The sequence below is a fragment of the Podarcis raffonei genome, chromosome 1 (genome assembly GCF_027172205.1).
Source record: "Podarcis raffonei isolate rPodRaf1 chromosome 1, rPodRaf1.pri, whole genome shotgun sequence".
NCBI classification, from domain to species: Eukaryota; Metazoa; Chordata; class Lepidosauria; order Squamata; family Lacertidae; genus Podarcis; species Podarcis raffonei.
In genome coordinates, this window is record NC_070602.1 from 98,184,772 (window position 1) to 98,199,362 (window position 14,591).

The 14,591-nt window shown below is 40.5% G+C and overlaps 1 protein-coding gene across 1 annotated transcript in view; it reads right to left on the bottom strand.

Annotated features, from left to right (window-relative positions):
* LOC128422168 (von Willebrand factor D and EGF domain-containing protein-like) overlaps positions 1 to 14,375 on the bottom strand; it is a 205,846-nt gene extending 191,471 nt beyond the window's left edge. The window contains exon 1 of the mRNA XM_053405830.1: positions 14,074 to 14,375. Coding sequence (XP_053261805.1) covers positions 14,074 to 14,173 — 100 coding nt within the window. The 5' untranslated portion in view covers positions 14,174 to 14,375. The remainder of the gene's footprint in view (positions 1 to 14,073) is intronic.
* Positions 14,376 to 14,591: the final 216 nt, after the last annotated feature.

Here is a 14,591-nt window from a genome sequence, read left to right on the forward strand (position 1 = left end):
TTGCTTTCCCAATTCTTCCCATGCTACAGGAAGAAGGAAATGCCCTGCCTTGCTAGCTAGTTGGGTGGCATGATGAAAAAAAGACAACAGAGTTCCAGAACAGAAAATTTCAGCTTGCGTGACAAGCTGCACCTGCTGAAATTCCCTCTTCTAAACAACAATGATGTGAAACTGCATTTGGCTTGGTAGATCAGTGAGGGATAAGGAGTAGGATTAAATGAGGGATTTTGGTGACCATCCCAAAACACCACTTGGCACAAACGGTGAAGGTTTCCCCACGCAGGAAGAGCTTTCTATACATGGAAGTTCACTGGTTGGGATTTGGCTGTCTTGGCTGCTCAGGCCAAATCAAGATACAGAACTTCATTTTCTCTCTCCTAAGTTTAGTTACCACCGAATGCACCCTATGTACTTGCATTATATACTGCATCTTGCTAACCATTATTACCTATTTTGCCATATTAACATGAGTAAGTGGACTGTTCTTAGCATATTTGTTCATGTTCCCTAGCCATCTGACAATAAATATCCTAGTAACTTTAAAATGTCTGATTTGTAGACCCTTTCTGTGAATAAATTAAACTGGATTTATAGTTGCTTCTCTGCAGTTCCGTAGAGGTCATTGTGAATGTGGACTCACAGTGCTCTGTTTTATTCTGTTGTATTCCCAAGTGTACTGTAGATATTTATTATTTGCAAATAATTTTTTCAGAGTTGCATCCAGACACACTTGTGTGTAGAGTATATCTGTTGTAATCCATAGGATTCAGATTAGTCAAGACTGACTGAAGTTCCATTGCTGTCAATGGGTCTACTCTAAGCAGGACTAACAATGCAATCCTAAAGCACAGATACAGAGTCCTGCCTTATCAGCTGACTTATCTGGGGAGGTAGGTTGTGGGCCCCCCTCCATGCATAAAATGATCATTTTGATGATTTGGGAAATGCAAATAGCATCCACATTAGTAGGCAAGGCTCTGCCTGAGCACAGTGCTCTACCTATATCATCCTTATAACTATTATTTTGCCACCACAGCCAGAATCAGTGGGGTTTGGGGAAGCCAGGTAAGATCCCCAGAACTAGGGTTTAGTCTCCTCTGTTCAAGTATCGAGGATATTCTTCAGACTTGATTGCTATCAAATCCAAAAGAAAGCTGACTCACTCCATGTACAGTTTTCCTTAAATTCTGTGGCCAAAATTGGAAACTTGTCAGCATGCTATGTAACTACAGGTGCATAACCATTCTATTTTTAAAGTATTCCATTTTTTCCTACTTTAGAGCTGAACCACTCAAGTGGACCACGCACACAAAATTTAAAATCACAAAAGATCAGTAAGAGAGAGAGAGAGAGGAGAGAGAGAGAACTAACATTCATGCCAAAGGCCTTACTAAACAAAACCAAAATGTGTGTACATAATCTTTCAGCATGGGAATATAATATAAAGTAGCTTCCTGTGGTCTAAATCAGACTATTGGTTCATCTGGCTGCCTATTTTGTTATTTTAAATCTCTGCTGGGGTTGCCTCACCAAAGAGTAATTGCCCCAAACTTGGATCTAGGCAGGAATTCTCCTTGTATACCTATTTTTTCCTTGCAACCAATGCTGAGTACATTGTCTAGCAATGGCTGTGCAGCCCTACCTGGGGACTGAACCTGGGATCTTCTGCATGCAAAGTAGATGCTCTACCATTGAGCCATAGCTTCCCCTCCCACCTTCAGTGATCTTAACCAGACAGGCTTGTGTCAGTCTTGGATATAACTTTCCCCCCTCGCTCGCCCTGTTTTGCAGTATCAGAGTGGCAGTGTGATTTATTTATATATTATGTTTCTTAAGAGAAATGTAGTCCAATGAACAAATGATGGATCACTTCAGAGTTATATAAATTATACAGAAAGCTTGCAATTGAGGGTATGTTTTCCTCAAATAAATAAATAAATGTTAGGCTTCCTTTAAAAACAACAACACATAATTAAAACAACTCTGTGGTAGCTTTCATTGTCACGAATGAATGCAGAGTTCAAGTGCAATATATTTTGTTCAACAGAAGCTATAACAAAAAGCCAAGGAATTGATATTAGTTGACAAATAACTTATTCTTGTCATTTTTATTAATCTTGATATATGAGCCATATTATAGATTTGTCTCTGGTGTGTGTGTGTGTGTGTGTGTGTGAGAGAGAGAGAGACAGAGGGTCTAAATTACACAAGACTGGCAATATTAGTCTGTGCAATGAAAATGACTGCACAGCATGAACAACTGGCTAAAAAATATGTTCATTTGCAATCATTCAAATTATTACTCTTTACGCTTTTAGATTTTCTCCCAAATAAATGGTAATTCTTGAAAACAGAAGAAAAATAGAGATTTGCTTCCCCTTTGACCAGCATTCTAAATATTCAGGGTGAGGTAAAAGTTTTTGGCTGAAAGTAACAATGTGGTTTATTTGTTGTTTTAGCAGAATTACAGTGTAATACTATGTGTTATTATGCAGAAATCTTATTAGTGGGACTTATTTGCAGATGAGTGCTCTTAATGCCTAAGAAGACAGTCAGCTTCCATAGGGTGACATACTACAGAGATACTATATCATTGGATTCAGTGGAGCTACATATATTGTTTAAGATTAATATATTTTAGGGTAATGATGAGGATACTGAATCACTGACATTGGGGAGTAAGTCAGTTTGCAGAAGTCTGATTTACATTTTTAACCTTCTACCATAAATTTATTGTTTTCCTCAATTGGTGAAATGGATGCCACATGTCTCAACATCAAATGGGTCTAGAAAACTGGCAGAAGTAGGTATTTGTCTGCTAATGGGGATATTGTGGTGATTAAAGGTAGCTCCACAACATTTTTTAAAAGCCAAAATATCTTAGTTGTCATTGGACAGAAAGTGGATGTTTTAATAATTCAGGGAAGTTTTTGAATTAAATTGAATTTTTATGTAATAGACCTTAAGCCAGGGCCTTTGCTTCCTATAATACATGGCAAATTTATTTCACATATCCATTTTATTAAAATAAATCAGATAGTAATAGGGTAATTTGATAATTCAGTCAAGTCAAAAAGGAGACTTCAACCAAACACTTCAAATATATTTTAATAATGGAGAAAGAATAAAAATAGGTCTGTCTCTGTGTTCACCATCAAAAGAAATTACAACTTAAAAAGATACAGACTATGACTTTACCATCAAGCAATGGTTACCACACTTGTTCAGCGCATACACCTGAACCTATTTTTCATGTTTGAGGAATAAAGTACAAGGGATGACCGAAGAATTTAGTCTGGTGTTAGGGAGACTTATTCCATTAGCAACTCCTGATTCCATTCCCACCAGAAGACAAGTTGTTGTCAGTCTAGTATAGCTGGCCCAGAAACTAGCACAAGTTGCCAGGTTTATAGGAGTATAGGTAATTTAGGACACTTGGTCTAGATAATGGAGCATTCTGAGGAAAATTGAAGTGAGTGAGATGAGAGAACAAGAAGAGAATTAATAGAGAACTTTACCTATTTTCAGTCTGCTGCTATGAATGGACAAGCGGTTAGTGGAGGTTCGACCATTAGGTCGAACAAGGAATTGCCCAACCAACTCCTGCCTTCTTACTTACAAACCAGCTCAGGGAGTGACACCAGCTGTTGGCTTCCTCCTTCTTAGTTTCAGTGTTGCCATTGTAAAACTCAGCAAGGAGGATAGGGACAAAACTAGTATTAGGTGTCTTTGCCAATCATTAGCTCCAGCTCCCCTGCTGTTGGCCTCCCTGACTTTCACCCAACCATTCCAATGGTACCCATTACCATTGGTGGAAGAGGAATTCTCAGCAGTAGATTAAGTCCTAGGTGACAGAGGAATCCAGCAGATTGAGCATCCCCCATACCCCCAAAAAACTGATGCTGAGGGATCAAACAGCCCTTCATGATGCCGGGTGGCGGGAGGGGAGGTTTGTACATAGGATTATACAGGAAAGGAGATCGCTTCTCTATCTTCCACCTGCAGGAGCATCCAGTTAGTGGGGTGAGAGCCTCCACAGGATCAGAGTCCTATCCATGGACAGAAAGAGACCTTCTCTTTAGAGGAGGATGTTTGGAGACAGACTACAGCTCAATGGTGGAGTATCTGATTTGCAGGGAGAAGATCCCTTGTCATCTCCAGGTAGGGGATGGAGAGATCGCTGTCTGAACCCCTGGAGAATCCTTGTCAGTCAGTGTAGACAATACTGAGCTAGAGGTTGGTATAAGGCAGCTTCCTATCCAACTCGTGATTTTGGTGCCATTATTGCCTTTCTGATTTTCATTTTAAATTCTCAACATGATTTAAAATCCAAGGTTACGCCCTATGACTCTACTGCTATTGATGCAGACTGCCACCAAATTGGCCACATCCCTTTCCCCTTTCCAGGTGCTCCATCGCACACAATATGTGGTGTGAATAGGTTTCATTTCCCGGTGACATTATTGTATTGTATTTAATTCCAACTACAGATTTCAGTTTCTCCACCATAAGCAAGGCAGGTGGCCCTGCACCTTTCATAATCAAATTCTATGGACAGGAAAGAATTATTTATTACTGAAAACAGTATTATAGGAGATGAATGGAAAAGCATTGAAATTAGGTGCTTTGGGGTGTTGCATCTCAGACTCATTACATCATGCTGTTAAATTGGTATAATGATTTGAGATTTTTGCCCAAGGAAATGGGGAACTATTTAGCACTTTTTGATTCAACAATAATTATTAGAACATCTGCTGTTGAATAAATTTCAATCTGTGAATTTTCATTTTTTAGCTGGGGCAACTAGGGAAGGCTTAAATGTTTCCTGAGAAAACACTGAGCACTTGAATACAGTATAAATTATGGAATGATATATTATATTTACCCCAAGTGTATTCCTGATTTCTTCCTGCTGGGTTTATTAAAAACAACATTTTTATACAAGTTGGTAAAAAATGAATTAGATGATGTGAAAAAAAGTAACTAAACATGCATATTGATACACTTGAAGAACACAGGACAAGCTCTTCCTCTGCATATATATGTACTACACCTGCAGAGCTTGTGATCCACCAGGTCTATCACTGCCAAGCATTGGGGAAGGGAAGTTGTGCCTTGTCCAGTGACTAACAACCCACCTCTTTGTGTAGTTCCAGGCAAGTGACCAAAGCAGGAAATCCATTGAGCTTGATTGGCTATCACACAATGCTCTGAAATGGCATTTGGCTTGGTATGTCTTGGTAGAGCCATTGTGGTGTACTGTAGTGGTTAGGTTCAGGTAGGTAGCCATGTTGGTCTCACACAGTCGAAATAAAAAAATAGTCCAGTAGCACCTTAGAGACCCACTAAGTTTGTTCTGGGTATAAGCTTTCGTGTGCATGCACATAAGTACTAGGAGAGCAGCTCAGCCACAAATCTCACTGGGCGATCTTGGGCCAGTCATAGTCTCTCAGCCTACCCTAACTCTCACAGGGTTGTTGGGAGGATAAAATGGGGAGAATCGCATCTGCTGCCTTCAGCACCTTGGGCAAATGGTGGGATTTTAAGGTAATAATAACAAAGTAAGATTATTGCAGTGTGATAAAGCAGGTAGGACTTAGCCCTTAATAATGTGTTGTCATCTGAACATTTTATGGATTTTGTATTGTCAGAGTTTTAATTTTTTCTCTGGTTGTGTTGTCAGGTTACATATATTTTTTACTGTAAAAAGCAACTGATAAATGAAATATATAATAATAACAATATATAAGTTGTGCAGGCTGTACCCATTCATGCTGATCCAGAGACTCGGCAACATAGGAAATCAGACCAATGGTTCTTTCAGCTTAGATGGTCTACATTGACTGGCTGTGGTTCAGCAGGTTTTCAGAGAGTGGTGTCTCTCAGTCTGACTTGGAAGGTGTGGTGTACTGAACCCGGCAACTTTTGTAGGCATTGCATATGCTCTACTACTGAACTACAGCTCTTTCTTTGTGGCAATGGGGATCTGATACATGCATGTGCTTTGACATTCATTTCAGTATCAGGGACAGCCCTTCGTCAGCATTAATTTGTGAATGTACAGCTGCCCCTTTCACTGAAATCAGTAAGGTGGCCCAAGCATGCGTTACTTCTCTTGAGCTTAACATCACAGTCTTCACACAGCCCTCAGCTAGAGCGACTAGCTCCATTATGGACACAAGGAGACATCCAGAAAAAGAAAGGAGAAACAGAGGCTCATCCTTTCTCAACCCTATTACAAATATTATGAATTAAGTCATGAAAATACATAGTTAAATTATCTCTCAGTACCTCAGGGGCAATGAAACAATGTTTTTACAGTGATGATTTGTCATGACTAATGTGATCCAGAATATCAATAGGTTTGGCTTTGGGGCTGAATTATAGTTAGGGAAGAGAAATGTCCCCTTTCTCTCTAAGATTAGCTACTTTGAAAGTACCTAAAGGCTTGGCTGCATGAGCTGGCATTCTACTGGCAGAATGCCTGGAACTGGGTTTTAAGGATTCAAAATCTGTTTCAAGGATACAATTTTTGACCTTCTGCCCTAGTTCCATCACAGAAAACACTGGGGAGTGGGGGCACACAACCCGTACTCCTTAAAAGCTCTCAAGTTCAAAAAGCCATTTGGAGAACTGTTAAAAGAAGTGTCATTCGTGTCTATGTGTTATGTCCTCCTGATTGCCCTCCCCCCTCTGAACACAAATAGACAGTTGCAGATATGGAAGTCAAAGTCAAGGCCTGAGGGTGGCAATGGAAGTCTCCCCACAATTCTAGGCTTAACTTTGAGCTGAGAACAATCACCAGATGCCACCGAAATAAACAAGAAGTCTCCACTGACCTCCCTGGGGCACAAAATGTGTTGGTGTTTTTTCAAAAAAAAATAACATTTAGGGTTTGTTAAAAACACCACCGCCACCACTCTACAGCCATATTCTTTCTCATATATATTCAAAAGTTTGGAGGAGTTTCTTCTTTGTCCCACCCTCCCCCCTGGGAAACTGACATTGTGGTTATTTAGGGAGATGTTGAACATTCTCTGTGCAAGTTCAGCCCTCAGGCAGGGAGAGTAGAGGTGCTTTGAAACAAAGAAGATTAATACTGTACTATTGTTTGAAGTGTTAATGAACTGAAGTGCCCACATGCTCATGCAAATGAGAGTAATAAGTAAACAAGTGCAAGATATGCTAATTGACAATGGATATTGTGATGGGATATGGATAGGCATAATTTAAGCTTGCAGAGAATCCCCTCCCAGCCCACAATAAAACTATTCAAATCAGTATATGAGAGGTTTGTTTATATAAGCAGCTGATGTGTGAAGACACATTATTCACATATCCCAGTCTGATCTTGCGCTCTCAGAATACACACACACACAAATATATATGTGGGATATAGATAGGCATAATCCCTCAGGCAGAATTTTTGGGGTGCCCTCATGTCCCCTTGACTTCCTGGTCTCCATTACACATTTCCACCCACATCTATTCTCTAGGAAGTGCTGCATTAGATATGGGAACAGAAGGCCCAGGTGGTGCTGATTGCTCCTTCTGGCCAGGCATGGATGTGGAAGCTTTTATCCTGGCAACATCACACACACCCAGCAACTGCCGCTTTGCCAGGACATTCTCTCCCAAGGCCCTCTCATTCATTCAAATCCATGTTGGCTTTGTCTGACTGCGAGGATTTTGAATGGAGTTGTCTGAAGAGACTGCACCTCTCTCAACCAGTAATTACAACCATTCTGCATTCCTTCCACACAATGTCTATACCAGGCAAGCTGGAAAACTTCTGAAGTGGTCCTCAGGCAGAGCTATGTCAGTGTGCAAGCTGACAGTTCCTGACATACTTGCCTTTCTACAGAAAAGCCCCAGCAAAGGACTTTGACCCAACACATTGAACCACCAGGCAGCAACTCTATCATCTATTCTTTCACTATCAGGTGCTGAAGTGCTTTCCTCATGGTGCAGTCCTAGAGTGTCCACTTGGTAACCCACTGTTTTCCTTCCTAGGAACTATTTTCTCAGCTCTGCAGAAGCCTCTCTTTGAACCCTTGGACAAAATGTCACTTAGACACTCATCCTTTAAAATTCTCTTTCTGTTACATCTGCTCATAGAGTGCCAGAGTTGGGGGCTCTATCTGTAGCAAAGCATATCTGTATTTTCCATAAGAACATGGTGGTTTTGAGAACTGACCTCTCCTTTCTACCCAAAGTTTTGTTGAGATTCCATGTTCAGCAAGAGTCAATTCTCTTCACGTCTTGTCCCAACTCTTGTCATTGAAAAAGGCCTGGCACACATTAGATGTGAAGTGTGCACTTGAGATGTACTTAGCCAGGACTAAAGAGTGTAGATTAACTGACTTCTTATTTGTTTCCTTTCATCCCACTTCGTTGGGCAAAAAGCTTAGCTCCTCCACCTTATCTAGGTGGCTTATAGCTTCTATTGTGATGGTATATGGAGGTTTGAAGCTTCCCCATCACTTTCTATTACAGGTCATTCTATTAATCCGGCAGCTACTTCAGCAGCTCTCTGCCAATGCCCCTTTGATGTCTGTCTATTGGGCTGCCACTTGGGTACCCCAACTCCATTCACAACATACTACAAGTTGGAGGCTTAAAGCACATTCTTCCTCCTTAGTACTGGGTCATTCCATAACAAATGATCCAACTTTTTTACCTATGTCATCCAATTTTCTCAGTAGTCTGTACCCTTGTTGAATGATCAAAACTAAGTTTAAATCTGAAATGGTCGCTTTTTCTCTCATCCTTTTTTTATCTCACATCCCTGAAGAGTTTTTTCCTACCGCCTTGTCATCAAGGCTGAACCCCAAGCTCAACCTGATAGCCCAGCGAAATCCCCCTAATCTACCATTCAGGCAACTACCAACTGTACTCTTTCTGTCCCCTCTTCCTTTCACCCATTGTCTTTGGGAAACAGCCAATTAAAATAGTGTTTTGACAGATCACTGCAAATATGGTACAGCACACAAAACTGGGAAGATGCCACCATTTCAGAATAAACTTTGAACTTTGATCTATAAGCAGTGACACTATGTATTCCAAATTTTGTAGGGCTTTTAAAAATGTCCTAACAAAGTTGTGAGTGTTTGCTACATCATGAGAAGAACAGTAGGATTTTGAGAGTCACTGAACTCATGAGATGTTAACATTACCTAAGGGATCATGCATTGGGATTGCCAACAAATGAAGCTGTCAAGAGGCTATCATGATATAAATGCACCTGCCAGCATGTAAGATGCATCATATCAGTGAAGCCTACAGATAATTTGCTGTCCAATCCAGAGAAGCTGCCCTCTGTACCTAACAAGGGAGTAGAATATACTTACCTGCCAATCAATGAATAAACATAAAAACAGCAAGAAAAGTCATACTTTCCTACAATTCTGTTGATATTGTATTAGGCAATCCATTCTGTTTCTGCCATTTTAGGACTATTCCCCCCATGATTCTCAGAAGATGTCACAGAGCAATCAAAGTAATGGAAGTTGGACTAGTCAAAGAGCTATGCATCAGAAATAGGTTTACCTTAAACAAAATCACATGGAATCATAGAACTATAAAGTTGGAAGCTACCCCAAGGGTCATCTAGCCCTGTGATGCAGGAATTCCAACTAAATCATACATGAGAGCTCAGTATGTGTAACTCCTTTCAGAATAGAACGTGCATTTGTCCGTTGCTTAGAATTATATGCTTTTTAATCATGTAACAAATTCATCAGTATTGAGTAGACAAGAGGCTGCTGGTGGCCCATTGACAATTCTGTCAAGGAGCATTGTGGGCAGAAACCAAAGTAGCAGCTCTGTGCATGCAATAAAGCTTTGGAGTTGTGTTTGCAAAAGACCAGCTCTCACCACCACTGCCTATAAGGGTTGCCCATGCTTGAGTGGGGAACCTTTTTGAGCCCGGAGGCCACATTCCCTGCTGGGCAACCCTCTCGGGGTCAGATAATAGTGGTGGGTACAGCAACGCATGTGACTCTTCATACAATTCAGCCATGGAAAATTCAGATGTTTTATTCATTCACAAAAAACACCATTATCACCACCCAGGCAGGTAAATACGTTGTGTTCAAGAACACCTTCCAGCCAGGCAAATGCACTTATGAAGGGCATGGTGAGAAGTGTGGCTTGGGGAGATTAACACTGGCCAGATAGGGAAGTCTGCAGAGCAACGTTCAGCCTCTGGCCTGAGGTTCCTCAGCCCTGCTGTGAGTAGAGTCCGACATCCTCTGATTCCCCTCTCCTCTTCAACTAAGAGAAACCTTGCTGCAGGCCTATATTTCAGAAACCCGCCAAGGGCATATAATCCTATTATGAAAGCTGCTCCATTATCAGTAGTGGTATGCAGCCTGAATCAGTTGGCAAGGTTCAACAAACAATGCAACAATACATTTTAAACCCGTACTGCTTCTTAAAATTACAACTTCCACTGAGGAATCCAAAAGGTGCATCTGTCTTTCAGGACATCTTCCTGGTTCCAATTATCTCACAAAGATATGAAAATACAGTTTTGGAAAGAATATAAAGATATGTCGTTCTTAAGGTTAACAATAACATATGGTTTCCTATCTTTCTTTTTTAAAAAAAAATGAGAAAAAGAAAGAATGCCACTGAATTCCTATTAAAAGAAGAAGCCACACTTAAATCCAATATATATATATATAAAGTTTTACAACATTCAGCCAAAACAGAAACTATTAAAAGATCAGAAAACAAGAAAATACTGATTTAATTGTACAATTTAGTTTTTAAAATTTGAAGAAGGAAATGGGTGTGTTTCTGGTATTTAGCTTCAAGTTATTTGCACAACATATAGCCTGAAGATCTTTTAAATGAGAGTATCCTGAATAGCAGTGTAGTCATATGGTAATGGAGCTATCAGCTTTCTATTTGTATATTAGCCTCTTTATAATAAAAATGTAAGAATGTCATCAAGCAACACCTATTGGAAAATTAGTAGTGTCACATCACAATCCTGGATTTACATGAAGTCAGGTTGGGACAGGGCAGCAAAAATGAAGGCAAGTTGAACAACTGCCGTGGCATTGGCAGGGAGAAGGGGGATGAGAGTGAGAGGAAAATGGCAGTTCTAAACAATGGCAGAGGTTTGAGTAAAGTAGCTTCACTGTATGTACTGTAGAATATTTGAGGGCTCTGCATCCTTTATCTCCCTCACATGAGCTGAAGAATGGAAGAAGGATACGTTTGAGCACACCAAGAAGGGAGAGACACTGAAAGCGGGGATAGTGGCTTTTGTCTTTACACAAATATACTCCTGCCATTGAATTAAATGGTCAAAACATTATCTTTGTGTCATTTATCTGTCGTTAATCTGTTTATTGCAGGGGACTGGAATACTACTGCCCACCCCAATCATGCCACACACAATACCGCAGAAATTTCTCTACTCTTGTCTGAGGAGGAATTTCCAAACTCACTTTGAATTTAGGAGAAATCTGTTGACAGCATTCACCAACACTAATATTATGCTTAATTACAAGGCAACCTACCCCCAAATTGCATGTTATGTTAATCATATTTTTCTTTCACTTGTAGCCAGCATTGGGGAGGGGGGGCAAGATTAGTATTGGGATTCTGACATGGGAAATGGTTTTTTTTTTTCATCCTTTGTCCCTGTTGTGATTTCGACTGGACCATGCTATTTGGAAGGAGGCTAAAGCCAAGGAGCTTTGCTCCCTTGCAAATAGCAGGTGTGAGAGGGGTAATGGACTAAATCTCTCCCCTGCTCCTTGCCAGGGTCATTATCCTGACTAGGGCCTCCAAAATGGCTATTGAGTGAGGAAATTTTGCACTTAGTGGCAAACCATGTGATTAACATAGCATGTAGTTTTGCCCTTAGAACTGGTAGGAAAGGAAGGGAAATTCAGAATGAGGGGAAGACAGACACTGATTCCACATTCTCCTGTCAATTGCTTACTTGTCGCTCAGCAGTCAGAAGTGGCCCAAAGGCATTTATGGTGTGTGTGCATGTGTGCATGCGCACAGTGACCTGCATGCTTGGTTCAGTGTACTTTGGTTCTGCCTAGAGTCACATCTGTAACCTACACCTAAGAATCACTAGTAGCTTTTATTATTGTGTTGTGCATAGTGCTTAATTCAAGTAATAACTACAGAAAGCAGTTACTGCTGGTAACCTTTTCATGTTTCTTCTTGCACAAGGAAACATGAAAGTGCGAAAATAATGAGAGTTTCATTAATCATTACTCAGTCCTCGCCTTGTAAATGTTGATGGAGAAAATCACAAAGAAAATGTTATTTCCTACTCCTTAAGATTTTTCTCTTCTCCTTAATGAGGCATCTGTAGACAGCTACTTGGTTGCTTTTCCCCTATCCCAGTGGAATTAGCAGATTTGTTATCGCCAGAATATAAAAGCAAACAGCATATGGTTTTGTTAATATCATCGTAATGTCACAGCGCAATCTGTCACAAAGCAAACTCCTTCCAAGCAATTTCATTTGAGTGGAATACTCAGCAAGAAATGAAAAAAGGAAGGCAATCACCAGTTTCATAACTCTTTCATAATGCTCACCTCTCCCATCATTTGCATCTGTCCCAGTGTCTATAAATATTACTTTCATTGGCTATAACCCCTGAAACGGAAATCAGTTGCCTCCAGGAATTAAAAAGTCATTTCCCCTTGGTGCAAAGTCTTTTCTATCAGATAAGTAGCCACTTTTACTCTGGCAACCCTTCAAAGGGGTTTAGAAATTAGAGACACTGTTTGAAGATCAAGAAGATAAGGTGGTTTGCCTTGTTTTTCGCCCTGGAAACCTTCCTGGGTGACCCTTTGAAATTCAAATGAAGGATGCTTTAGATAGCTCTTTCTCTATACAGTATATGCCAAATGAATGCTGCCCATTGATCACTTTTGAAATCAACAGAAGGTCCATCGCTTGTAACTTATTTTCTGAAATACTGCAGTATATATTCGGCAATAAGGAGATTTGCTTAGCGTGCCCCATTCCAACTGTGGGCGCACATAGCCTTTTATGCTTCAGTTTCACTGATCAGCTGCTTTGCAGAGATGGAAGACTGCACAGAGTCCTCTCTACTCTCATCCCTGAACACCTGCTCTGTGCTAAGGGCCTTTAACTATCAGGTTAATACATGCACAGCACTGGCAGCTGAATAACGGTGGAGAATTATGCGTGCACAATGATCCATCCAGCTAATGATGCACATGTGAATTGCCTGCAAGCACATACATGTGACCTCCAGCAATGTGACCTTTTTAAATGCCATGCCCTATCTATGATTGGAAGTGTTTTTTTCACCTTCTAGCTGTCCTTGCAGTATGCAACCTGTTAAACAGATGCTCTCAAAGTATCATGGTTAGCTTATGCATTCTACTCTGTTTTGTTGTCTGCCCATTATATCAATACTTCTAAACAGCAGCATCTTTTCTGGGCATTTAAAATCTGTATCCAGTTATTGGATAATTAGGTATTTCATTTACGAATGCTACCACCACCATCACAAAATTTACTTTCCTATTGCTAAGTGAGCCATTAAGACAACTACATTTTTAAAAAAAGAACCAAAACATTTCTTCTTACAGGACCTGTTTTAAAGGGGTTTTTATTTACTCAATTTAAGTACTTTCCTGTATTTAACTCCCCACCCCACCTCTAACAAGCATATCTCAAAGATTTCTGTTTTGTTTCATTTATATGCTTTCAAAGAGAAATAACAAGATATACTAATACTTCAAGCATAACAACTCTTGGAAGAAAATTCCACTGAAACGAGCAGGACTGATGCTTATGTAAAAAGCATCAGAACGAAGTTACAGTGGTGAGCGGATGACATGCATCCCTCAGAATCTACAGTATTACATTTAACTCTACTTCCAACTTACTTGGGATCAGAAATGTGCTGTTGTTGTTTTGCATAATTTCTGAGCTTGGGTGTAAATCCCACACAATAGGCAAACCCTTTATCCTTCCCAGTTCATTCCTCTCTGAGCCTACCACCAGCCTTCCCCACACCCCAGAAAGGACCAAGTGTTAAAAGCTCAGGATCCTTACCTAGTTCAGCTGCCCCAGGACCAAAGCTCAAGAAGAAACTCCAAGCAAGAGCTGAAGCAGCTAAGAATTGCAGGTGGAGGCAGAAGGGCTGCTGCTGCATGTTGTCCCAAGGGTATTATAGCCATACGTCTGCAGTTAAGAATTAACTTTTTTAGAAGTCTTGGAGCATTGCAGGAAGACGCATCAGCTCTCCTTTGTGCTCGTGCTCATTTTTCTTTAACTTTCTGTTCTAGGTAGGACTGACTGTTTTGCCAGTTTCCACTTTTCCAATAGGAATCCCCCTTCTCCAGTTATAAGCACACACCCTGATCAGCAAAGAATGCAATCCCCAGTCCAGCTGCAAGCAGTCCAGCTGCTACAATTTACACACCCTTTAGCAAACACACACATACACAAATGGAGCAGTTGTTGCCATGTTCCCCGATACTGACATTTTCAACAAATCCACTGGCAAATTCAATAAAAGTAGCGTTGTCAGCCAAGTGCTCCTAATCAGGCCAAAATAGTGTGTGTGTGTG